This window comes from Catharus ustulatus, chromosome 29 (assembly GCF_009819885.2).
Source record: "Catharus ustulatus isolate bCatUst1 chromosome 29, bCatUst1.pri.v2, whole genome shotgun sequence".
NCBI lineage: Eukaryota > Metazoa > Chordata > Aves > Passeriformes > Turdidae > Catharus > Catharus ustulatus.
In genome coordinates, this window is record NC_046249.1 from 1504313 (window position 1) to 1531220 (window position 26908).

Below are 26908 nucleotides of genomic sequence, written 5' to 3' on the forward strand. Positions count from 1 at the left end.
GTAAGGAGTTTTTCACTCCTTAACTCTGCCATTCCTCTCCTTCAAAGGGTGAAAGGCTCTTCAGTGCAACCTCCAAGGGAAGGAGACTCCACAGGGAAGGAATCCTTTACTTTGAGATAAACAGAAATGGGAAGAAGTCAAATCCCACAGGCTGGCAGGATTAAAAAGGGGAGAGGGGAGAGAAAGAAAAGGAACAGCAGAGTTAAAGGACACCTTTGTGTTTTTTGGAGTGTTTCTCACACCCTGGCCATACTCTAAAACGTTCCCTTCAATCCAAAGTAAAGAATTAAAAAAAAAAAAAAAATAAAATCAGGAAGCAGGACTGCAGAAGCTGGCTGAGATAAAGCACACCAGTGGAAGGGATCTGCGTGGGAAAACAGCACCTTGCTGCTCTCACAAGGATTTGCTGCTGCCTTGCAAAGACACACACACACACATACACACCAAAAAAAAAAAAAAAACCATCCCAGGAGGAAGCAGAGCACCCCACACCCCCTCCTGTCATGGATCAAGGAATAAAGTCACTCCTCTGGGTGACTCTTGGGTAAGTTTGAGTAATACTGCAAGAAAAGGGTCCCAAGCACTTGGCCTAAAAGGAAAAGGGAGGCACAGTTTTAGAAAAAAGATGCTTTTTTTCTTTCCTCTTCTTCTTCTTTTTTTTTTTTTTTTGATACAAAAATAGACCATAGTCTCATTAGCAATTAATAAAATTGGCTGCCTTGGTAGAAAATTAGAAAAGTCAAAGCCAGACAGGTCTCCATCTGGAGGTGAACTGGGCAGACTGGGCAGGAGGTTTGCACCCAAACACACAAAGCAGATTTAACAAAAAAAAAAAAAAAAAAAAAAAAAAAAAAAAAAAAATCAAAAAAAGAGCAGGGGGGGTTTGGGATTTGCTTTTTTTTTTTTTTTCCTTTTGGGATCCAAGGTGCTGAGCCCGGGGGGACCCCCTGTGCTGCCACCACCACCCCCCCAAGGATGCCAATGACAAAGCAGGGCCAGACAAGGAGAGCTCAGGGAACGTGGTTGTATTTCCGCGCAGCCGGGAGCGCACAGCTCTCGTTCCAAACAGTCCTAGCAGCAATTCCAGTTCCTCACCATTTGTAGGACAATTTGTAACCCACGTGGAGCTGGGCCAGGGGGGGGAATTACAACTTCATGCCAAACTTTTAGTCCATGAAAACTAAAAATTCTTAACCTTTGGGAGCTTCGGTCACTTTAGGCAAATTTTCTCTTAAGTGTCAAACGCTGGCTTCAAATAAGCAGAAATTTTTTTTTTGTTTGTTTTTTTGTTTGTTTGTTTGCTTTTGTTATCCATTTGTTACATTCCAACATTCAGAGAGGCTTAAAAACTCGGGAGGAGCGTGCTGGACGTGGACATGACAGATCTGGCATCTTAAAGTCATCCCCAAGTTCTTCAACCACGAGGAATTAATGCTCGTCTCTGAAAGGGATTTTGGGTGTATAAAAGGGAACATAACGTCCAGGGTGACTGGATTTTGGTTTGCCCTACCCAGTCCAGGGGTGAGTGGCAGCTAAAACTGCTGCTGGTCATACTCTGCTATCAGTTTTTTGATGTGGGCCAGTTTGTTGTGGAGGTATTCGCAGCGGTTCTTCTCTTGGCTGTAATTGGGGTTTGTCTGCAAAAGAAAAAGAAACAAAAAAAAAAAAAAAAAAAAAAAGAAAAGAAATTGCAGAGGTGGGAAAGGTGCTGGAAAAATCAAAGCTGAGCATTGACAGCACAGAGGGGATCATGGAATCAGTCATGGGATGGTTTGGGTTTGGAGGGAATGCAAAGATCATCTCTATCCTCCCACCCAACACTTCCAGGGATCCAGGAGCAGCCCAGGAATTCCCAGGCAGGAATTCCTCCCAGTATCCCATCCAGCCCTGTCCCCTGGCAGTTTGGAGCCATTCCCTGTGTCCTGTCCCTGTCCCAAATCCCTCTGAGCTCTCCTGGAGCCCCTTCAGGCTCTGCAAGGAGCTTTAAGGTGTTCCCAGTGCTTCCCTTCTCCAACCTGGCCTTGGACACTTCCAGGGATGGGGCAGCCACAGCTGCTCTGGGCATTCCATCCCATTCCCTCCCAATATCCCACCTAAACCTCCCCTCTTTCAGCTTAAAACCATGGGAAGAAGTTTTTTTACATCCCTCTTTAAAATAATCCTGCTCTGATCAAACCCAGCCACGAATAAAATCCTTTTCCAGAATTATCCAAGAGCTCCAGGAGCCTCCTCACAAGGAAGGAGCACACCTGAGTTAGGCTCAGCCTAACTGGGCTTCCAACAATCAACACCTGAACAAAGATGAGCTCTCAACATGCAGGGAATCTCTAAAATCCCTCAGGACAACAGAGCTCAGGACCTTATTAATTTATTTAAAGGATAAAAAAAACCCCAATCCCCACTGGTGTGTGTGGGGTGCTTTGCATAAAAATTACTGAAATTTAAGTTATTTTATGTGCCCCAAACACCAAAAATCTGGGGGCAGGCTGATGCTGTGTCCCAGCAGCCCCCAGTCTGAAACACAAACTGTTCCTTCCCTGGAGAGATAAAGCCCTGGGTGAACACAACCATTGTGCCACGGCTCAGCGATGCCCAGGACCCACAGGGCACTCCCAGCTCCCCCCAAACCCTTTCTGATTTTTAGGGACGGGCTGGAGCTGAACAAACATCTGCTGGAATTGCCTCAGAGCCTGGGTTTGCCCTTGGCAAGGGCCCATCTCTTTCAGTCACACCAGGGGCACCACCCAAAAGCCTCTTGTGGCCAAGGACATTCCCTTACCTTTTTAATTTTCCGATATTCCTGTAAAATTTGATCGTGGATGGTCTGAAAAAAGAGAAAAAAAAAAAAAAAAAGCATTATTTTCAGTTCTGCAGGAGGTATTGATTGATGGTTTAATGTACACAATTCTTCCAAATTCCAAGCAAAATCTGCTTTCCTGGGCAGATCCATCCACAACCAGCTCTGATTCCAGGGATATCCTGGAGCTGACACAAGGATGAGACCCCACTACCTGTGACAAGCACCTGGATTCCAGCATAATTCACATTTCCAAAGCCCCAACTGCTTTTGTTTTTTTTTTCCTCCCTTCACCAAGATCTAAAAACAATCCAGCAGTGAGGAATTTTGCAAGGAGAAGGGCAGGAGGTTTGAGGGAAGAAGCTGTGCTTAGCACAATAGGTGCTCTGTAAAAATCTGTTTATTATCCTCGACGAGACTCACTTTTTCAAGCTAATGAATAGCTAAAACTCTTTAAAAATCACTCTGACAAGTCCAATAATGCTGCATTATTAAGATCAAAGATTGCAGAGGAACAGATGACCCTGTGCTAACTCCCCTTCCAGCCCTGATACGCTCCCATATGTGCAAATATGAGTTTTTCTGGCTGGGATACACTAATAGCTTCCAGCAGCTTTTGGCTAAGGACACCAATTGTCTCACTGAGGCCTTTCCTTGTCAACAAGTCCCCTGATGTGGCTCCAGCCTGAAAAAGGAGCAGCACAGAGCTGGCTGAGGAGCATTCCCCCAAAGCTGTCAGCTGTGTGCACGTTCCCCACCAGTTCTGAGGCTGCAATTTCGACACCGACCCAGCGCAAACGCGGCGAGATCAGAGACCTGCAGAGCTCTGCCACGTGCACAATCAGCTCTTTTTTTTGTTTAGGGTTTTTTTTTTCTACCTTGTATTCCTCAGAGCCCTGCAGAAGTTGCTTCAGCTTGGCATCCAGCTGGGTGAACCGTCGGGTTATCCGCTCTATCCGGGCGTGCAAGTCCCGGTACTCGTTGTACTCCGCGTTGAAATCGTTCTTGTAGCTCTGACGCTGCTCTGAGGAGGAGATGGCTGCGTATTTTCTGCAGTGGGGGAAAAAAAAAAGGGGTTTTGGTCACTGGGTTTGGTGGGGAAGTGGTGGTGTTGAGGACAGAGCCTGCTAAGTGATGGAAATAAAAGCGTGGATGGTTCAGGATGGTCTCAATGGGATATTGGGGAGGAATTCTGCACTGTGAAGGGGCTGGGATGGGATTTCCAGAGAAATTCTCACCTCTGGAAGTGTTTGGAGCAGCCTGGGACTGGATGGGCTTTAGCTCATTCCAGCCCAAACCATTCTGGGATTGAAGTTGGAAAAACCCTCCAAGATTAAATCCCACCACGTCCCCAAGCGCCGCATCCACAGGGCTCAAATCCCTCCAGGGACGGTGATTCCCTGTCCCAGCAAAGAAATTCTCCCTAAAACCCCATCCAGAGCTCCCCTGGTGCAGCCTGAGACCATTCCCTCTCACCCTGACTCGAATTAAAGTAGCAAATTATGGAGGCAACCACCGGGGATTGTTGCCTTGACCTCCTGGAAAACAAACAAAGTTTGCTCCCAAAACTTTCTATCTCTGCCAGATAGGAATGGGCAGGTACAGCCAAGCCTGGAGCAGCTGGGGGTGGAGGAGGACACTCAGATAGTGCTGCTACAGCTTCTCTGACTCCTGCTGGCCCGCAGAACATGGAGTTCTGCATCTGTGCCAGGCATTGGAACAGCAGGAATACGACGCTTCCAGTGTTAAGAGTCTTTAAAGGAACACAAAAAGCATTGAGCCATCGTTGCAAAACGCTCGCAGGGTGATTATGTGGCAAGAGCACGACAAGAAACCACGGTGAGGAGCTTTATTCTGGGTTTTTTTTTTAACACCAGCAACTCTATTTGCAGCACCTTGTGGAGACACTGAGCTCAGGTTGAAGTGATGTGCCTTTGGGGGTGTTTTGGAAGTTATTCTGCTCTGCAAAAAGCCATTAAAGGTGACATTTACAGCCCTCTCTGAAGGTAAAACTCATCTTGGGGTGGGTGATGGCTCTAATTTGCCTCCCTGCAGCAGGGCCAGCTCGGTGCATGAACATGGAAAAGCTGATTTAGGCCTCAAATTAAGGGGGAACTTCCAGCTGAAACTTTTAAAGTGCTCTGAGCTTCCAGAACTGACTCCTTGCCAGGGGCTGGGATAAAGAACCATCCACACAGGATAAAGAACATCAAACAGCAGGGACAGGTCTGAGAATTTGAGGAGCTGGGCACAAACCAGTGAGACCACAGAGCTCAGAAACCTCTCCCAGTTTCTTTGGGGAGCTGCAATGTCCCTTTTTGGGAGGCATCAGCACATGGGTGAGAGGAAAACCAGCCCCAGCCACCCAAATTCTTTGGAACAACCCTAAAAATGTCACCTTGAAGGGGTTGTTTGTATGGATGATGCAGCCCAGAAAAGCAGAAACCACAGCAGAAACCTTTATCTGCCCTAGAGCTTCCTCCTCCTCCTCCATCCCTTCCCTCCCAGCAATCCCAGCACAGCCAAACCAGCTCTGATGGAAACAATCCCCAGGGCTGGGACATGCACAGGGAATTTTTTTTTCCTCCTCCCTCTCAGCTACAACTTTTTTTTTCCCCACCCCAAAGCTTTGTTCAGAACAGGTTTGGGTTTATGCAGATTCTGGGCTCCCTTCACAGGGATTTTTTTTTTGGGCTTTGGTTGTTTAATTAACCTCGAGGGGATCTGATTAAAGAGTCAAGAGGTGAAACAACTCAGATCCTAACCCAGGGGTTAGAGCCTCCCAGGAAAGAATATTTCACTGCTTTATGGAGATGATCTTGGCTCTGAAGAGCCACCCCAAACCACCCCAAATCCTTCCCTGCCCTGCCTTTCCCAACACAAAAGCAGATTATTCCCTCTCAGAGTTTCCAGCTGCAATGTGGAGATGTTTAAATCCTTTCAAACCCCTCTAAGGTATGAAATGTTTCTTGAAGTACTTAAAACAATTTCTAGGAGATAACCTTGAACTCCTTAAGGAGCTAAAAACCAGCTTTGATATCAAGTTTAGTCTCAACTATTAATCTGCAGAGCTGGGTTTGCTCTTTTTACTCTTTTCTTTACACCCCCCCTAACAAAGTTCTATCAAATAACACAAAAAGTCCAACAAAAATCCCCAGCACTTTGTGATTTTTTAACTTGAAATGTGATCCCAAAGTGATGAAGCAACTGATAAACATACTTACAATAAATAATCTGGCATTTCTGAAGTTGATGTTGGTACACTAGAATTATTGCATGTTCCATTTAAACCTGAAAAAATAAAGATTTGTTTATAGACGTTCTTAAACTTCAAAGCTCTTTGCAATTTTAGCTCCAAACTCATAAAACTTGCCTGAGATACAGAGTTTATGGAATTCTAAAGGATTTCTGTTTTGTTTGGAACTGACAGAGGCAGAGGAGCCACAACAAGGTGGCTGAAAGTTCAAGGCTACTCCAATATTTGTCTGTCAGCAAAACAACACCAACATCAGCCAGCACACCGAGCAGCGAAAAAATCTGAATTTAATTGGTGGATAAACAGTGCCTGGAGTGGGATGACACTGAGAGCACCACTGGGAACCAGGAAAACACAGCCCTGAGCCCAGAGAGCTGAGCTGGGCAAGGTGAACCTTCTGTTCTGCTGCTTCTACACTTGAGGGATTCCTCTGGGGATACTCCAGGGTGAGATTCCTGAATGAACATCCCAGAGTTTTGGGGAATGCAGCTCCAAACACAAATCCAGGCATTGCTGAAGGCTCAGCTAAGGATGTTCAGAACAGAATAAACCTAAAGGAGACTCATCCTCCATCCAGCCAACACTGCAGGGTAAATGTGGAGGAAGAAAGCAGCTGGATCCACCTTTGGAAAAAGATAATTCCCACAAATTCTGTGTTACACTGCAAACCCTCACCAGAGCCAGCTGCACAACCTGAGTCATCCTCAAAAAGATGGATTTCTCCTCTGAATTCCCACAGAAAAGCTTTCCTGAGCAGGAAGGGAGAATGGCACAAACCCAGTGGTTCTGAAAAAAAATCCCAGCCCCAAATTCCTGCTGCAGCTCCTCCTGCTCTTCCTCCTTCCCTGACCACGGCCTGGAAGATGCAGAACAGGGATTAAGGATGGTGGAAGGCACAACTCTGAGGTTTATTCTGCCTGTGAGTGCCACCTACTGACTGAAAGGACCCCAAAGGTCCCTCCAGAGCCTCTGGAACAAAATTCCTGGGAGAAATTCCCACTTCTGGCAGGTGGTGGAAGCAGATGAGCTTTAAGATCCTTCCAACCCAAACTTTTTGTGATTCTCTGTTTCCCTACAGCTCCAGGGGGAATCTGGGGAAGGAGGAGGATGAGGATGGTGCTGCCCACAGCAGGAAAAGATCCCAGCTCTGGCTGTCCAGGACTGACCACATCCTGTTTGGGATTGCTCCCAGGCCAGCTCAGGTTTGTTACCTCAGGACAGCAGCAGGAACAAAACCCAACTCCTAAAAATGGACAAAAATCCAGGAATTAAACAGCAAAGAGAAGTAGAAAAGGTGCTGGAGGAGGCTCAGTAATTTCCCAAGAATTTGGGGTGTTTATAAGACAAAAATAGAGAATGTGTGAGTGTCACTCCAGAGGCACATGGGGAAGAAAAGCAACGTGGAAGAAACACAGAAAAAAATCTGGGATTGACACAAAAATCCAAGAATCCTCAGCTCTGCAGTGCCCAGGACTGTCCCCAGAAATCACTGCTGAGCCACCAAAATTGCATTTTGTCAAAGCCTGGGGGAAGGGGAGGGTGGGACCAGCTCAATCCCAACTCCCTGAGAGGTTCCCCCTTCCCAGGAATTCAGCAAACCAGTCTCCATTTTAAAATATTCTCCTTTTGGAGCCAAAACTGGAGGATTTCCATGCACCAAGCAGGAAGGGGGAATGTAGAAAATTGTAACAGGGTGAAGGAAAATGTAAAAAGGAATTGAACAGAGATTCCCACAGGGAAAGTCCCAGTGCTCTGGGGAGCTGTAACAAACAGCAGGAAACATGGAAGCAGCAGGAAAAGGAATGGATGGGATCAGCCAAGAAATATTCTCTGCTCCAAGAGTGCATGACTGACTTTGAAATAGTGGCTTGATGGGAAATGTTTTCATCCCACCTCAGTGGAGATTCACTGCTGTGTCAGTCCTTGAATAAATAAATCCCCAGTGGGATGGAGGGAAGCTTTTCCAGCCTGGAAGAGCTGGTTCTCCACTGCTTTAACAGCATTTATCACCAGGTTTATCTATCATTCCTTTTTGTAGCCACTATTAAAAGCTTTTGTGAGTAACTTTTCATTAAAAACCCAAACAGGAGTCATCACAACAGCCAACACAAGCTCTGCACTGCTCTTCCCACTGCTCCCAGCCTTTCATCCCCACTGATTATCCCAGCTTTTAATTTAACCAGGAGAAACATGACACGCTCTGAGGCAGCTCCAAACAGCACAAAAGGTTCAACAGGAAAAACCTGACACCCTGAGTGGAGAGGAAGCAGCTCTGGGGGTTTGGAGGGAGGGCAGTGCTGGCATTTGGGTCCCCAAAGCAGCTGGCATCACTCCCAGCCAAAGCACCTTTGGAGGTTCAGAGGGAGGACAGGGCTGGTATTTGGGTCCCCAGAGCAGCTGGCACAGCCCAGGATGTGCTCATTGCTGCAGGGAATCCTGGCTTCACTCCCAGCCAAAACCAAAACACCTCTGGGGGTTTAGAGTGAGGACAGTGCTGGCATTTGGCTCCCCAGATGTGCCCATCCCTGCAGGGAATTCTGGTTTCAATCCCAGCCAACACCAAAGCCCCTCTGGAGGTTTAAGAGGGAGGCAGTGCTGGCATTTGGCTCCCCAGATGTGCCCATTCCTGCAGGGAATCCTGGCATCACTCCCAGCCAACACCAAAGTACTTCTGGGGGTTCAGAAGGAGGACAGTGCTGGCATTTGGGTCCCCAGATGTGCCCATTCCTGCAGGGAATCCTGGTTTCAATCCCAGCCAGCACCAAAGCACCTCTGGGGGTTTGGAGGGAGGGCAGTGCTGGCATTTGGGTCCCCAGAGCAGCTGGCACAGCCCAGGATGTGCCCATTCCTGCAGGGAATCTTGGTTTCAATCCCAGCCAACACCAAAGCACCTCTGGAGGTTCAGAGGGAGGACAGTGCTGGCATTTGGGTCCCCAGATGTGCCCATTCCTGCAGGGAACCCTGGTTTCACTCCCAGTCAGCACCAAAACACCTCTGGGGGTTTGGAGGGAGGGCAGTGCTGGCATTTGGTTCCCCAGATGTTCCCTTTCCTGCAGGGAATCCTGGCATCACTCCCAGCCAACACCAAAGCACTTCTGGAGATTTGGAGGGAGGGCAGTGCTGGCATTTGGGTCCCCAGATGTTCCCTTTCCTGCAGGGAATCCTGGCATCACTCCCAGCCAACACCAAAGCCCCTCTGGAGGTTTGGAGGGAGGACAGTGCTGGCATTTGGGTCCCCAGAGCAGCTGGCACAGCCCAGATGTGCCCATTCCTACAGGGAATCCTGGTTTCACTCCCAGCCAAAACCAAAGCACCTCTGAGGGTTTGGAGGGAGGACAGTGCTGGTATTTGGCTCCCCAGATGTGCCCAGATGTGCCCATTCCTTCAGGGAATTCTGGTTTCAATCCCAGCCAGTACCTAAGAACCTCTGAGGGTTTGGAGGGAGGGCAGTGCTGGCATTTGGCTCCCCAGATGTTCCCTTTCCTGCAGGGAATCCTGGCATCACTCCCAGCCAACACCAAAGCCCCTCTGGAGGTTCAGAGGGAGGACAGGGCTGGTATTTGGGTCCCCAGAGCAGCTGGCACAGCCCAGATGTGCCCATTCCTGCAGGGAACCCTGGTTTCACTCCCAGCCAACACCAAAGCCCCTCTGAGCCCGCACTCACCTGGGACCTGCTCCTGGGCAACACTAACTAAATCAGCATTTTTTATTACTTCACAGTTCTGCTTCTCCTCTTTGCACTTCTCCTCGCTCTTCTTCTCCTTCCTCTCCTTCTCCTTGTCTTTGTGCTTTTTGGATTTTTTCTTGGATTTGACGTAGGAGCCGCAGTTGTGTTTGCTGCTCTGGGCACAGTCTGTGGGCAGGGGGTGACTCAGTCTGTCGGGAGGCTCCGTGCTGCTCTCACAGTCTCTGCCGTTGTGAGTCAGGTCATTGCTGACATCCGACAGGGGATCGTGAGGTCTGGGCAGCTCCAGGGCAGGGAGGGAGGAGCTGGAGCTGACGGGCTCGGGCAGAGCCGGGGGCAGGGCAGGGGGGGCCGGGGTGTCCTTCCCGTTGGAGGAATTCAGCTTCCCGTTGAGAGTGGGTTGGGTTCTGTGAGCCAAATGGGAGATCCTGGGTTTTTTGTTGGCCAGGGGGTCGATGAACTCCAGAGGTTGGGATCGTTTCTGTTAAGGAAAGGGGAGGTGGCAAAAAAAAAAAAAAAAAAAGAAATAAATCGCGTTGAAGTGGAGCTGGATGTTACCACTAGGTGGTGGTGCAATACAGGGGAGAAGGGATAAATATCTAAATATCCCTTCTCATCCATCCCAAGCTGCTTCCCAGAGCCCACAGTTTGGTGGGACAGCCCAAAGAATCCCATCAGCAATTCCTGATTCCCTTACTGCCCACACACAGCCCATGGCACCCCCAGCCTGCTCTCACTGCAGCTTATTTCCAACCCAAACTCTGCAGACAATTAGAGAAATATCCCTGGAAGTGTCCAAAGCCAGGCTGGACAGGGTTTGGAGCAACCTGGGGTAGTGGAAGGTGTTCTGTCCACAGCAGGGATGGACAGAATGAGCTTAAGGTCCCTCCCAACCCCAACCATTCTGTGATAAAAACATCTGTCCAAAGTTTCTGTGAAGGAAAAACGTGCTCAGCCCTGTGGAGCAGGGAGGGATTCACCAGTTCTGCATTCACCCCTTCCCCATTCCTTCCTCTTCTCAAGAAGGAGGCATTGCCCAGAAGAGGGGAGGAAGCACCAACTGCTCAGTTCTCAGAACTTCAGGCAAAAGGGGACATTTAAAAATCCACGTCACAGGGGCCAACTTGACCTGAGCAACCCCTTTTTTTTTGAGCAAGGCCAGAGAAGGAAGTGGTTCCCAGCTGTGCCCAAACCTTGGAGGCAGCTGGAAAAGCTGCTCCATGGAAGAACCCATCCATCAGGCTCAGCCCAGCCAAAACCACCTCAGTGTGTGCCCACCTGGCAGCTCTGGGGCTGCAACAGCTCTGAGCCAAAGATTATTCTGTGCCCAGAGGAAAACAAGTGATAGCTCTGGGTATTTCTTTTGGATAATCCATTATTTTCTTTCTGTCTCAGGCAGGATGGCGACGTGTTTGCGAATGGAAATTTCGTTCCATCACCGAAATTCCCTCATTCCCTCTTTTCCCCCTGGATTTTCTCTCTCTTTGCTAACTCAGGGGTCCTGAGGACACTGCTCAGTGCCAGGAATTCTTTCCACCTGTCAAGGTAATTAAGGAAGAGCTGCTGGTTCTGCCACTGAGCTCAAGGGGCAAGGACAGCACGTCCGACCGGCTTGGCAACATCAGCTCGCAGAGCTGCCGGTGTCCATCTCCCCAAGGAGGGGCCATCTCTGTCTGCAGGGCTCTGAACAGCTGACAGAGCAAAAAACCTGCCACATTTTACAGCCTTTTCTCTAAAAACAACAAATATCAGCTTGTCCAAGCTCATCTCTCTGCTTAGGAGAGACACACATCCATTTTCTAGAGTTACCAATCTTCTTCACCTTCATTCCACAGCTGAACTTTCCCAAAATATTCTGCATTCCAGCCTACCAAATCCCAATCCTCTGCTGGCACTGCACCCATTAAAAACCATTTCTCTAAATAGAAACTACAGCCAGAGAGTATTAAAAAAGTGACAGCTCACAACGCTGTGGTTTGCTGTCTGACACGACAGAATCATGCTGGAAACATTTCTATTCCACATTGGATTGTCCCTGTTTCACCTAAATCCAACCCAACCAACCACCCAAAGTTTCAAACTGGGTCATTCTGACAGATCAAAACCTCACCCTTAAACACCTTTGAATCTCTAAAATATGAACAGCCAGAGAAACAAAATTTTTTTTTTCAACCTTAAAAAAAGACACAAGATCAGGATTTTTCTGAGCTAACTCGAAGGTGATCATTCTTCATTCACCAGGAACGTGCCTGCAGCAGAGGATTTGGAATCAGCTACCTGGCAAACGAGTTACACAGTCCTTGTTCTCAACCAGAGAATTGCCTCCCTCTCAGTGCCAGAGAGCTCATAATTTCTTTACCTGTTAATATTCTCTGCCACTAATCCTCGGTGCGTCTGTCCAGACAAGCAGGCATTACACATTCCATTGGCAGGAGAAGAATAAATACTCAACTTGTCTGGGCTGACCCACACTGGGAGAAGGGAAGGCAGCACATTTCACAACGCCAGCAACGCCTGTGCTGGGAGATACTGGGAGAAACTGGGGACAAGGCTCCGCGTCAAACGCGGCTCCTGGGTGGTTTATGGTCATGGAAAAAGCAGGGAAAATGTTCTTTTCACAGCTCCCTGCTCTGGCATCTCTGAGGCAGGAGCAGCCCAACCTGCTCCTGATCTGTCATGGCAATTAGGCTGCAAAAGGTCAAGGGTTTTAATAACTCAACCATGTTTGGGAGCTGCTTATTACAGCTTCGTTCCACTCAATTATTAGTAATGAGGAAAACACAAGCTCCTTCTCCCAGGAACTCCAGCAGGGATGGAGGCACTGCTAAAGGAATTCAGCCCTTAAAACTAAACCTGAGCTTCATTGTCAGAGATCTCCCCACAGGAGAGGAGAAACAGATGCTGAGCAAAGCCAGAATGAAACTCCCAACTTAATAAAACAGAAATAAAACCCCAAAGCCCTCCTGACCCCACAGCAGGTGATTACAGGGTGCAGACAGGCAGGACCCACACCCAGCCAGCAGCCAAATCCATCAGGGGGATGCAGGAAGGGGGGGAATCACCCACCTGAGGGGGAGAGCTGGAGTTGAGGGTGTCCTTTGGAGGGCTCAGGGAAGGAGTTTCTCCCTGGAAAGCGCCGCTGTTCTGGGGCTGGCACAGCTTCCTGCAAAACACAACCGGGGGCTGGTGACACCCCCAGCCAGGGGCACAGCTGGCACTGCACACCTGCAGCTGGGCTCGGCCTCAGACTCTGCTTGGAGGTGCCACAAAGGAGCTCCTGCAGCCTCTGGTGCTCTGACAGGATCTGGGAAGGAGAAAGTGCTACAGGAAAATATCAGCGGTAAATTGGAATTCCTCGGTTCTTCCTTGATTTTTGGGGCTCTTTGGAAAAGAAGGGAGCATCACAGGGCCAAGGCTGAGCTCTTGGATACATGAAAAAAAATTCCCTGTTGAGGTTGGAAACCCTTTTTCTACAATTTTTTTTTTTTTTTCTTGAACTGCTGACGTAAGAATTAAAACAAATCAATTCCAGCCTCAGAAAAATAATTCACATGGAGATCAGTAAAAGTGACATCGAATTTTAAGGTGTGAAGGATATCAGGTATTACTCCTGCTGATTGAAATACAGCTCAGGGAGACATTAATTAAAGAAATTTCTGCTGAGTTTTTGCTCAAAAGCTCACTGAAGAGGGGCTGAAACTCAAGCTCAGATGTTGAGGAATAAGTTCTCCCACTCATTAGCATCATTAAAACAACATTTTATGGCAACAGGAGCCCTTTCAGCAGCGAGCTCCCCTGGGTGCAGGAAAAGCAGCATTGTAACAGGAACTGCTGAGGTGTTATTGGTCCACCAGGATTTACATTTTGGGCTTCCCAATAATACTTTTAAGTTGCATCATGCAAAGCAGAGCTACTCTGGGCTGTGTTTGTGGTACTGGACAAATAAAGAAAGCCTTTTGTAGCAACAAAAAGTACAATTAGAATCACTTGAGTGCTTAAATTCCCCTCCAGGCTGGGTCTCTGCTCCTCTCCAGATCTCTGAGTGTTTTCCCAGCCCACCAACTTTGCCCAACAATTCTGACACCAGACTGCCCCTCAATTAATCACCCAGAAAAAAAAAAAAAAAAACCAAAAACCAAAACAAAACTACTCTTGCATCAAGTTGCAGCTGACAAACTGAAAAAAAAAAAACAAAACCAGCAGAATTCAGGGTTAAAGGTTTTAATAAAGCAGCTCTGCAGTCAGTTTGTCAGGAGCTGTGGAGCATGAATAAACCACTTTTAAATTTTAAAGCTCACTCAGATCCTTTAAACATTGGGAAGATTTATCTCAGAGATAACACCCAGGACTTGACAAGATTTGGCTTTTAACCTGAGCTTGAACCTTGAGCTGTGTTGCAGCAATATTTGGACATCTGCAGTGTCACCACTGTCCTGCCTTTGTTTAATTTTATTTAAAACAACCTCAGCAGCTGCAGATCAGCTCAAGGAAAGGAACTGGGGGTGTGAAAATGGGGACATTGATATTGTCCAAAAAGTGAAAGTGGATTTTAGCAAGACAACATCTCCTAATTGTTAATTATGGATTTAAGGAGTTTTAAAGCTCTGAATTCAGCAAAAGATTTCAGAGAATTCTGGAATGGTTTGGGATGGAAGGACCTCAAAGCTCATTTAAGGCTGGGACACCTCCACAGACCAGGCTGCTGGAAAGGGAAAACATAAAAAAAAGAGGAAAAAAACCAAGTTGGTTTAACCCAAGCTTAGTTAGACCCAGCTTTAATACCTGCAGATGTGTTAATTAATTAATTACTGCAGCTGCTGGGGCACTGAGTGGCCACAGGCCCTGAAATGCAGGAGGAACAATTGGTTGGTGATGCAAACCCTGACGTCTGTGCCTCCTGTGCCCTTTTTCTGGGCCTGTTTTTCTCCTGTCTTCAACCCAACATGTTTTTTTTTTTTCCATTTTGGAGCCTCATTACCTGCACTGCCTGAGCAGGGCTTTGTTTGTACAGTTGAATACATCCTTTCCAAGCTCTATTTTTAGACCCTTGCCCAAGTGAATGCCACAATTCCAGAAAAAGTAGTAAACATGGCTTTTCTACAGGGAGAAATTCAATTTAGGGGTTTTTAAATTAAATTTATGGGTTTTTTTCTGGGTGGGTTTTTTTTTTTTTTTTTTTGAGAATAAAGATTACACAGCAGTTGTATTTTTCCTCTTAATTACAATTTCACATCAAGGCCATTTTATAAATGAGTTTTGATTTTCCTTGAGCACTCCAAAGCACTTGGAGTGCAAGTTTTCTGTTGGTTTAAAGAAGTCTCATCTCCAAGTCAATTGTGCTTTTAAATCATGGGAAGTGCTCAAACAGAGCTTCAGCTTAACCAAAAGTGCAATAAAATAAAGCACAAGTAAAAGCTCTGCCTGCATGACAAAATCTGCACCAAGGCACTGAAAAATATCAACACTCAGAGCACAGTTCTGGAGAAAAATGGGAGATTTGGTGTTTTTCCCTGCCAGCCAGAAACTTCCAAACTTTTCCTAAGGAAAACATCCCTAGAGAGAAAAAAATTCCAGCAGTAAGGATGAACTGAGGGGGTTAAGGGCTGTTCCAGGAGGGAACAGAGACCACTCCAAGCAGGAATTTTAAAGGATTTATCCCTCTTGCTTTCCCATGATTTCAATCAAATCTCACATTTAGGGATGAAACAATTCAGCCTGCACAGAAGATGTGGAAAAAAGGAAGGAGAGTTTCAAAGGAGAGCTGAGCTGGACACATTTAATCCACTCATCTCCCAGGATTTTAGACCAGAATTATTAATTCTACAGCTCTGCTCCCAGTCAGGCTTCCCCCAAACTTTAATGATTTAAAGGCAGCCCAGGATGATTTGAAATGTGGATCCACTTGGATATTCCAGTTTAATCCACTAAAATTTCCAGGTAAAATGATGTCAGAATAGATCACACACTCAACTCCCAGACCTGATTTACAGAACCTCCCCCAGCCCAGCATTCCCTGGATGACGTCAGAGAGAAGAAAATGGATAATTACCTAACGAGGATCCTCTTCAACAACTGCTGATCTCCTTCTGAGTAGCCAGGCCAGTCCTTCTGCACTTCTTTGTATACACAATCTTTCAGTGTGAAAGTGCTGTCCTTGGCACTCAGATTTGCCACCTGCAACAGAAGGAATTTGGAAAAAACACCGTCAGGGTTTCATTTTCTCACTTCTTCCACCAAACAAGAGCTGAGATGAAGGCAAAATCTGAGCAGATTTAGCAGCTGTTAGTGGTGTCAGAGAACAAGGAAAGACTTTAATATTTCATTTCCTTATTATTAAGATTATTTAATCAAACTGTGCCTTTCCTTTCGCCTGTCACTGCAATAATTCATAATGAGTTTCTAAAGCACAGCCAGTTGAGTGGGAAATAAGTCATATCTCAAAGAGATTATTCAGCTTGGGGAGCCTGGACCAGCACACCACCACTTGATGGAAACACCTGGAAATAAAACCTTAATGGGAACAGGCAGTTCACTTATCACACCTGTCCCAAAGCCAAAATGGGGCAGTTTATGGCCAAAGAGGAACTCTTGGGGCGATAACTTGGTTAACAATTGCCAGGAGATAATTTCTCACTAATGAGCCAACACAACAGGCCACAGAGAGCTGCTTTCTCAGGCAGCTCTGAGAATGCTCTGGGATCACCTGGATTTTGTGGAGAGCAAGAACAGAACCTGGGATTTCCAGCTTTGAGGCACAGAGCACTGCAGGGAGCTCAGCAGCAGCTGCCTGACATTTTATCCAGCCCTACCCCGTGGAGTTTCCCCACACAAAACCCTGCATGGAGAGGAAACACTGCTGGAATGGGCACAGCTGGATTAGAATGGAAAACAACTTGGGAAAGAGTTATCCCACTTGGATCAGTCTTTCCACAGCCTGACTGAAAATTGAACTTCTTGCTGTTGGTACATGCATGAAAATCAAGAGTTGGCACAAAGCAAAAAAAAACCCAGTGAAGCTTTCACAGAGACTGAACCTCTCCTGGATGATTCAGAGTGTCATGGAATGGTTTGGTTCCATCAAATCCCAAGGGCAGGGACATCTCCCCCTATCCCAGATTGCTCCAGCCTGGCTTTGGACACTCCCAGGGATGGGGCAGCTTCTCAGGGCAAGCTCAGCTTGCAGAGCACTGCAAGTTCCAAATGAAAATAAAGCCTTGAACGTGTTTTTGAAGAGGGATAAGGAGGCCCAGGTGCCAAATGCTCTGCCCAGAGCCAGCAGCTGCAGCCCAAATTCCCTGCTGGAGCCCCTCAGCCTGGGGACTGCTACCCTTGAAAGTGGAAAATGCTTTTATTCAGTGCATGGAGATCTTGTGCATCTGTTTAGGGATTACTGTTCTCCATTCAGGCTGTGCTCAGGGATTTCTATTATCCACACAGCAGGAAAATGCCTCAAAAACAAGCAAAGGACTGGGGAGTCTTGAATGAACTGAAGATGCTGCTGATTCCTCTGCTTTTGCTTTAGGGAGGCTACAACCTAATATTAAAAATATTAAAAATCTAGGAATTTCAGAGCAAAAAGCTGCACAACCAACACGGCAAACTCTCCTGATAAGCAAAAAATAGAAAGCCCAGTTATCAGTTTACATGACAAACACTTTGTTTTTCCTTTCAGTCCTGTCAGCTTTCCAAAATCCTGAGCCAAAATACAACAAGAATTTGAGCTGTGTTTTACATCGAGGTATCCCTGTAAACACACCCAGGAGACAAAAGCAAATCCAGGTTTCTCCTTTACAAAAAAAAAAACCCAAAAAACTCTTCCAGAATTTCTCTGTTTCCTGCCTGCTCCTGAAACCCAGGAAGAACAACTTGGATTTTTCTCTGCACAGAGGCTGAGAGCTGCTACCTCCTTGTTTTGCTCGTGTGGGACTCTGCAAGCTCCACCCCAACCCTCCCAAAAATAGAAACCTTGCAAAATGAGGCAAAAAGGCCGCCAGGAACACGGAGTCCTGCGAGAGATGCAACAGCACAATGAAAACCCACACCTAGACAGATTTAGCTGGGTAGCTTTAACACAGCCTGTAATTTTTAGCTTATCTGTGTCTGCCTGTGTGGATGGGAGCCCTGGGAGGGCTGAGAGGGATTAACTTTACGAGCACCACAGGTTTAGAGCCAAATCAGCCCGAGCAGGGCGGCCCCGTGGCCAGCGCCGCACGCGCCGCTCGCCCGCCAGGGCTCGGGGCACAGCATCCAGCAAGAGCCACCAGCAGAAATAAGAGTTTTTCCTACTCTTAAACTCGGTGTTAAAATTGAAAAAAGTGCTCTGAAAAGCTGCTGGGAAAATGAAGGGCTCTGGGATTAAAATCTAAGGAGGGAACGGGTTGTGCCAGCTGTGACTCTGTTTTTAACGCGACCTGCCCTGTGCCCTTGGGCAAAGTGAACTCCTGTCTCACTCTTTGTGGAAAGGAGTAAAAAATAAAAAAAATAGTTAAAAAAGGAGCTTTTTTCCAGAATACATTGCAATCCAGAAGAAGGCAGCTGCAGCATTTAAATAAACAGGCATGATGTGTTTAATAAAGCAAGGAAGGTGTTTAAAATGGCACCTTTAATGTGACTCAAAGTGCTAGGAACTGATTCAGCTTGGAGACAGCTTTCACACCTGACACACAAATAATGTGCTTGGCAAGGAGCTGCATGATCTTCACACCTGACCAGTGGCACTTCCAAGCAGGAAAGGCTCTGAGGAGCACAAAAAAAACCTGGGGACATCTTTTCCTTCAGATACAAAACTTGTACCAATACAGAGCGTTGCTCCTTTACATCCATGAGAATAAAATAGAGATTTAGAGGTTATAATCGAATAATTTGCAGATCCTCTGTTAAGAGAATCCTCCCCATGACCAAGCAGAAGTGTCCCTGTAAAAGGGACTGATCTGGTGAGCCAGAACCATCCAGCTTGGCTGCACCCCCCTAACCTGAGGCGTAGCCATGGGAGGCTCCTGCTATCTCTGCACCAGCACTGGGAGCTGAGCAATGTGTCCCCCACAGCCTTTAGAGTCACATTCAGCTGCAGCCTGGAGATAACAGCTTCCACAGGAGGGGGTGGAGGGGCTGAGAAAACATTTTTTAAATTTTTTTTTTCCTCGTTGCCTTCATCAGAGTACAAACCTGTTGCAGAAGGTTATCCAGCAAATCCTTGTCCTGCTGAGAAAGTCCATCCTTCTGCAATCTGAGAATAAGTTCAGGTTTCTTATAAGGCTTTAGTGCCAGTAAGTGCACAACCCTATCTTTGAAGGGTCTCTGGGAAATGGCACTATTGCCTCTCTTTATTGCACTGGCAAGGTTGACTGGCGTTGGGCGCTTCCTGGAGGGAACAGCATCGGAAGCTCCTGGTGCAGGTTTACGCACCTGAACCTTTTTGCCTAAAATGAGATGAGAATAGTGAAGTGCAGCAGCCACCTCGCAAAAAAAGGCCAGTGAGGAGGGAGGGGGGGGGGCTGTCAACAGCAAATCTGGAGTTCATCACAGCCCCAGGGAAGTGCCACGAGGTGACAGGGAAGGACAAACCCCGCCAGCACGCCCCCTCGGTCCCGCCGCGCCGCTGGAGCGAGCATCCCGTGAGCTCCACGGTTTGTGACAGGCTTGGAACGAGTAAACAGCAACACCAAGCTCTGGAAACCTGAGTATTATTGGCCACCAGCTTACATAAAGCTCCCTTTGTTTGCCAGCTTTTCGTTTATCCCAAGTGCACGTATTCCCCCACGGTTAATCGAACTAGGTTTTTTTTTTTTTTTTTTTTTTTTGCCCTCCCTACGAGAAGAAAATTCTGCATTATTATGTAGAAGAGTGGGAAATACGGAGTGGAAAGCCCAGAACTGGTCAACGAGCGGCTCCCCGCTGCTGAGCTCAGCAAAAACGCTCCTCCAGCAGATGTTTCTGCTTTTAGAACAATAGGAACTTTATGGGGCTGGGTCCACCTCCCTTCCCCCTCCGAACACGGCCCCATGAATGGGGCTGACACTGGGCCATCAGCCTATTCATCAGGGTGCTGCCTGTGCTGATGGAATAACCCCTTCTCCACTGCCTCTGCAGATAAGTGACAACATAAAGCTGGCTCACAAGTGCATCTCAGCTCCATCCCCACTGTGGTTCTTGGCTGCTGACAGCATGATCCAACAATTCTATTTTTTTTTTTTTTCACCCCCATTCCTACTGAAAATCAGAACTCTCACACCATCTCTTACCAGAGCCCAAATCAAAGGGCTGGGATTGTTTCAATCCTGCTACCAAAAGCAAACCAAGCAAAGCTGAAAACAAAACGTGTGGGTTCCAAGGTCTGGAAACCTGGAGATCCAATCAATAATCACTTGGGCTGGAGAAAGTGACCTTCACTAGGACAAACAACATCCAGCATTTACTGCAAGTGTTTGGGAGGTTTATTCCAGCAGGGCACTGCTCCATTGCTAGGAAGCAACGTTTTCAACTGAGTCATCTGAAGATACTGGGGATTGTCTGCACTGTTTGTTTTACTGAGCTGCACATTGCGTAACCCAGGCCCCATTTCCTGGCTTTTTATTATACACCACAGTGCTGGGAGAGGAAGCACAACCCATCCTCAGCAGGGCTGAGGGGAGGTGAGAGGGGGAACGACACCAATTCGCACGTTAAACATCCCACAAATCCAGAGGTCAACTGGATTTTGTTTCCAGAAATGGGGCGAGAGAAGATTCGTCAGCTTTCTAAAACTGCCTTAACTCCTGCCAGGTCATGAACAGTAAAAACATCACGTTGGGAGGTTTCCACTGAAAGGCTGCAGCCAAAATGCACAGTGATAGGAAAAGAAAAAAGCTAAGTGAAGCCAGGACACAAAGGGTTTTCAAATATTTATACACGTGCACGTCTGTGGATGTGTGCACACATATTTAGTGTGGCTACAAGCACACATCCCCTGCAGCTTTACCTGCAGCTAGATATGTAAATATCTATTTATTCAAGTGTCAGCTCACATCTGTAAGTCGTGCTGCTCTCCAATTTCAACATTTCATATAAATTTTTCCACATCTGAGCTGCCTGGAACGACTCTGCTGGCGCTCAAGCGCTGAGCTCCGTGTTCTCCTGGAAATGTGAGAGGCAGCCCCGTCCCTTCCCTTCCCTGCAGGAATCAGCTGATGCTGCTGGCACACCAGCACCTGCAGATCCCACACCAGGACTGTCCTTCCAAGCCCTTCCTTCTTGGAGCAGAGCTCTCCTCAAACACTGACATCTTATCTAGGAGTGCTGTGAGCACGAGCTCTGCCCCTTTCACGTGGCTCTGTCTCCATTTCAGGGCACTAAAATGTTTTAGCCAGGAGTATTTTTAATTTTTTTTTTAAAAAAAGTTTTGCTTCATCTTTCCAGGAAGCAAATTGCTTTGAGAATCTTCTCCCTCAGAAGCTTTAACTTCAGGCACTTACTGTAATGTTCTCAAAGAGGAGCTAAACAAAATAATCTTCTGGCCTACAGGAAATCAATGCATTTCCTTCCTGATTACTATCTCCTTTCTCAGCTCTGAGCACTTGGCTGCTGTGACAATGAGTCAGGGTCAGTTCTACATTTTGCAACTCAACCCTTCTCATCACAGCTCCTCTGAGAAGAGACAGGCTGCAGATCACATGGGCTGCAGGAAAAGCAGCTGCCTCAGAGAAAAAAATAAAAAAATAAATAAAAAAAAAAAGTGAAACTTTGCATTCTGGTGACTGTTTGTGCCCGAAGTTTGTGAGCTGAGGTTAAGCAGGGCTGTGAGTTCTGGGTCTCTGCAGCTCCCTGGGTTATTTGCTGGTTTTATTTCCTCTGCTAAGGCTTTGCTGCTGCTGTCACAGTGAGCAGGGCTGTTCCAGGCTGCTGTGTTTGTTAACAGAGGGCACTGCTGGCTGTGCCCTCCCCATGGGCACGGCTGGGACACGTTGGTGGCAGCTTCAGCTGAGCTGGCCAGGAGCAGGGACACTGGCAGGGCTCAGCAGGGGACAGACGTGACCAGAGCCATGTCACTGCACATGCACAACCCACAGTGCTCTGGGCTGGGTGGGACCTTAAAACCACCCAGTGCCACCCCCTGCCATGGGCAGGGACAACTTTGGGGTGGATCTTGGACACCCCCAGGGCTGGAGCAGCCGCAGCTCCCTCGGGGTGACGATGGAAATGAAGACAACACAAGACAAGCAGAGCCTAAATCACCCACGAGGAGCTACCAGGAACTTTCCAGACTGCCACAATCAATCCAACAACACCAGGATTTGCCTCCAGAGCCTGCTGGATCCCAGATGGAGTGCAGAGCCCCAAACTGAGTGGCTGCTTACCTACATATCTCCCCCCAGGTTTAATGACTATGGCGCTCCGGCTGCGAGTCTCCTCCTCTGCCTGTGCCATGCTCTGCCTCGCCTTCTGGTAGGAATCATCAGTAGCACACACGGTGATTTTATCCTGTATGCTTCCCAGGCAATCCAAATGGATATTGCCATTGCTGCAAGAGAAATGCAATGGAAAAGGTACTCCTGACACTGCAAAGGGACACCAGGCTGGCACTGGGGGACAGCTGGGGAGGGGGGTGTTAGCTGAATAATAGTGGGGGGATACAGGAGCTGAGAGATGCTTCTCAAAAAAAAAAACAAAACCAAAAAAACCTAACCAAACAAAAAAAAAACACATCAAAACAGATCACAAAGACTCTAAAAGGGAAGAACGTGCAATAAGCTTTGTTAAGGAAAAGATGCTCCAGAACAGAGGGTAAAAATTAAAAAAAATAATTTAAAAAAGGCTGGTTTTGAACTTGGATGCCCCACTCACCTGGACACATACTGCTGGATGCAGTCAAAGCTCCCCTGGGGGCTGTCCTTGCCGATATTGGAGAGATAAAAGGTGAAGGTCCGCACTTCTGCCGGTCGGTCGGGCCGGGGGATGGCGATGTGCTGCTCGGGACAGGAGGGGGAATGGGAACACTGGTCACTCACAGCTCCCCAGAGCTCACTCCTCCTGCAGCCACCATGCTCTGAGGCATTTTGCAACAGGGGAATTATGTTGTGTTACTGCACAGAGAGGCTGGAGGAGAATTTGAGTTATCCCCACCGTGTGCAGGGGGAAGGGAAAGAGCAGCTGGAGATGGATGGATATGGGAGAACAGTGCCTCAAAAAGAGCCCACAACCACCTTGCTCTAGGAATCTGACCCATTTCTATTGATTCAGGCTCAAAACAGACTCACTCCCACTGTTTATATTCAATGTAAAACACTCGGGGCTCATTTCTTTAGAATTACTGATCCAGCACTAAACATAGCACAAGCCAGGTCACTAGGTAGCATGCTTATTCTTTTTTAAGAAATTATAATTCCATAACAAGATTTCATGGCTCACAGTAGAGTGTGACGCTGCTGCTAAATTAAATATTTAATCAAGCATTAAGTGTGCTCCACAGACAACTCCACAGCCATCCTGCATTGTTTTTTTTTTTCACCCCTCCCTCTCCACATCCATTCATTTTTCAAAAGGCAAACTGTCTCCCCTCTGCATTCAGCATCCAACGTAAATGTCAGCATCTGAGCTCTACTATCACATCAATATTTGATAATTAAGATGGCTTCCAGGAGCTGAGACAGAAGGAACACCAGCTCCAGCCTATTTTAGGCCAGGCTTTTACCACACGGATTTATATTTACCCAGATTGCCACATGTACGCAGAAAATACACACTCCCAGCAGAGCAGCCCCTGGCATCCACACAGGACTCTGCAGGGACAGGAGGGGTTTTGGGTGGTTTCCTTCAGACCTCAGACGTCTCCAGCAGCCTGGAAAACCCAGGGATGTGTCCCTCTCTAAACCACAGGGATGTTCTCAGAGGCAGCAAGGAGCTCGAGCTGAGCCCGTGTGCGGCGTTTCCCTGCCCTCACACAGAGCTCCCTTCTTCCAAAAACCCAGAAATCCAAACTTGAGCCCTGCTTTGTACAGGAGGACAAGTTATCCCCCAGGATCCAGGTTTGAAAATACTGGGAGCAGATTTTTTTGGGTGCTGCTGGATCTTTCCCATGAGCCAGCCCCATTATGTGCTATGCCAAACGAGTGCTGTAGCTCTCCCTTCTTCCAAAAATGAGCCCAGAAACCCAAAAATGAGCCCAGAAACCCAAACCTGAGCCTTGTTTTGTACAGAAGGACAAGTTATCCTCCAGCATCCAGGTTTGAAAATACTGGGAGCAGATTTTTTGGGTGCTGCTGGAGCCTCCCCAGAGCCAGCCCCATTATCTGCCCTGCCAAACGAGCAGCTCTCCCTTCTTCCAAAAATGAGCCCAGAAACCCAAAAATGAGCCCAGAAACCCAAACCTGAGCCCTGCTTTGTACAGGAGGCCAAACCATCTCCCAGGATCCAGGTTTGAAATTACTGGGAGCAGATTTTTTGGGTGCTGCTGGAGCCTCCCTTGAGCCAACCCCATTATCAAGTCCTGTCAAACAAGTGCTGCAGTCCTCCCTTCTTCCAAAAATGAGCCCAGAAACCCAAACCTGAACCCTGCTTTGTACAGGAGGACAAGCCATCCCCCAGGACCCAGGTTTGAAAATATTTGGAGCAGATTTTTTGGGTGCTGCTGGAGCCTCCCCAGAGCCAACTCCATTATCAGCCCTGCCAAACGAGCACTGCACGAGCACTGCAGCCTTCCCTTCTTCCAAAAATGAGCCCAGAAACCCAAAAATGAGCCCAGAAACCCGAATTTGAGCCTTGCTTTGTACAGGACAAGCCATCCCCCAGGATCCAGGTTTGAAAATATTTGGAGCAGATTTTTTGGGTGCTGTTGGAGCCTCCCCATGAGCCAGCCCCATTATCTGCCCTGCCAAATGAGCAGCTCTCCCTTCTTCCAAAAATGAATCCAGAAACCCAAACTTGAGCCCAGAAACCCAAACCTGAGCCCTGCCTTGTACAGGAGGCCAAACCATCTCTCAGGATCCAGATCTGAAAATACTGGGAGCAGATTTTTTGGGTGCTGCTGGAGCCTCCCCAGAGCCAGCCCCATTATCTGCCCTGCCAAACGAGCTCGAGCCCTTTTAATCTTCCCTGGCATCCTCTGCCCCCACCCAGGCAGGGGAGAAGAAAATTCCCTCCTGCTTTACCAGAACAGGCACAAAGGCAGAGTTATGTAAGCAGCAGGCTGCTGCTGGGGGGTGGAATTTTGCAGCTGGAAATTCGGTGGGAATGGGAAGAAAAGGGAAATCCAACAGGGCTGTCCTGGATTCCAAAGGGATCGAGCTGTGCTGCACCTGAGCCTGGAAAATAAAACCTGCAGGATGTCACCAAATCACACCTCCACACATCTGCTTTACCACTGGAAAAAAAAACCACCTGCACCAAAAGCCCCAATTTTGGATTTTTGCAGCATTTCTAGAAGCTGTAAAATGAGGCAGAGTCACTTTAGTACTGAAAAGTCTCTCATGTGCACGCCGGCCGTTATCTAGGAATTATTTTTAGCTGAAAACAGAAGGTTTCTCAAGCCACCAAATCAGCATGGTGACTGCTTTGAGGGAGCCCTAATTTTGGTGCTGGGTACTGCACCAGTAACCAGAGACACTTAAAAATAGCTTGGTCCAGATGTGACTTCTGTTTTCTTCTTTCAAGTAATATTCATCTGTGGACAGCTCGCTCTGAACAGAGATTTCACCTCCCTCTGTTAACACCCAAACTTCATCCCAAGGAACAGGAGAAATGTTGAATTTTCCAAATCACAAAGCTCCCAGCAGTCATTTTTAAAATGTTGCACAACACACGTGGGTTTGGCACCTGAATTTGGGTATTTTTAGTGAATTTTGGTATTTTTTTTTTTCGCCCCCCTCAGTTCAATTCTGTTCCTGCTCTCATCACCCCACAAGCACCTGCAAATTTCAGCCAGCCTAAACTCTGATTCTGCATGTCTTTTTACCAAAATAGAAGCATTTTCAGTATTTCTAGCACAGTTCTGCACACAATTTGTAATGCTGTGGTAGTCCAGCTCTTAAATTCTAATTTATGTGCACACTGAAATGAGCACAAAGCTCAAAACTCCATAAAAACTTATAAAAACTTATAAAACTATCGCAGAAAATCTAACAGCCAGGTACTGCTCCTAAGGAATCTCCATGGTCCCACTTTAGAGGAACACTCTGGTAAAAACAACCTGTTTTTTACAGCTGAAATTCTGATTATGCCACAGAATAAAAGCCATTAACAAGAGCAGCATCACTACAGAACACATCCCAAGGCAAAAATCCCAAAAGTTTTTCTCAGCTCCTGTGAGATTGGATCCAGAGCAGGAGGTTTTGTCCCTTGTCACTGCAACAGCTGTTTTATTTTATAACCACTGACTTCCTCCTTTTTGCTGCCACCTTGCTGACCCTGGGTTTTATTCCCAACAATTCTCTTCCCTGGTTAATTAGTGTCTCAAACATGAAGTTTCTTTTTCTGTGTATTAGAAACTGAAAGCATCCTTGACAGCTTTTAGGAATAGGTGAAAACACATGGACAAGGAAATTTAAAGGTTTCTAGAGAATTAAATTCAAGAAGCAGCAGTTTGTTTAAATTCTCATTTTATGTCCTGCCTCCCTAAATCATCAAGTGAAACTTTTTCCCTCTTGAGAGGGGGATACTTGCACAGAAAATTCCCACTGTTAAAACCTTTAACACTGCTTTAAATCACACTGACAGCTCTGCTGTGCACAAACTTCCCACCTCAAAAAGCTCCTGGGATTCTCCAGAGCTGCATTTTTTTTTTTTTTTGGGAAGCAAAATAGGAAGGCAGCAAATTGAGGAACAGAAGAAGAAATAACAAAAAAAGTAAAACAGCTCAACAAATATGTTTTAATGTCACCATGTGAGCATGAGCCTGGAAAATTCCTGGAATTATCCTTTCAGCCCAACTGATGGAGGATCCCTCGAAAGCATTTCAAGCCTCAGCTCCTTAAAAAGCAGGAGAATCCTGACATGCAGAGTCCTACCCTTAAAAGCAGATGGTTCCCCAGCTGCCAGCTCCTTGTCATACCCAGGAAAAAATAATAATAAAAGGGACAAAGAGCTCTTTCTGTGCGCTCCCATGGAGCTGCAGCTCCCTTCAAAGCTCTACCTTTGGCCTTTCCTCGTCAGTGCCATTAATTAAGGAGTGAGGAGGAGCAGGCAGAGGTCAGCTCTGCTG

At 47.1% G+C, this 26908-nt stretch overlaps 1 protein-coding gene across 2 annotated transcripts in view; it reads right to left on the reverse strand.

Moving 5' to 3' along the window:
• Window positions 1–1010: 1010 nt before the first annotated feature.
• Window positions 1011–26908, reverse strand: part of ELL (elongation factor for RNA polymerase II) — a 54674-nt gene continuing 28776 nt past the window's right edge. For both annotated transcript variants that reach the window (XM_033082379.1, XM_033082380.2), the window contains exons 3-12: window positions 22558–22679; window positions 22071–22234; window positions 18904–19157; window positions 15788–15912; window positions 12805–12901; window positions 9718–10219; window positions 6022–6088; window positions 3676–3847; window positions 2780–2824; window positions 1011–1637 (exon numbers count right to left, since the gene is read on the reverse strand). In XM_033082379.1, coding sequence (XP_032938270.1) covers window positions 1533–1637; window positions 2780–2824; window positions 3676–3847; window positions 6022–6088; window positions 9718–10219; window positions 12805–12901; window positions 15788–15912; window positions 18904–19157; window positions 22071–22234; window positions 22558–22679 — 1653 coding nt within the window. In that variant the 3' untranslated portion in view covers window positions 1011–1532. The remainder of the gene's footprint in view (window positions 1638–2779; window positions 2825–3675; window positions 3848–6021; window positions 6089–9717; window positions 10220–12804; window positions 12902–15787; window positions 15913–18903; window positions 19158–22070; window positions 22235–22557; window positions 22680–26908) is intronic.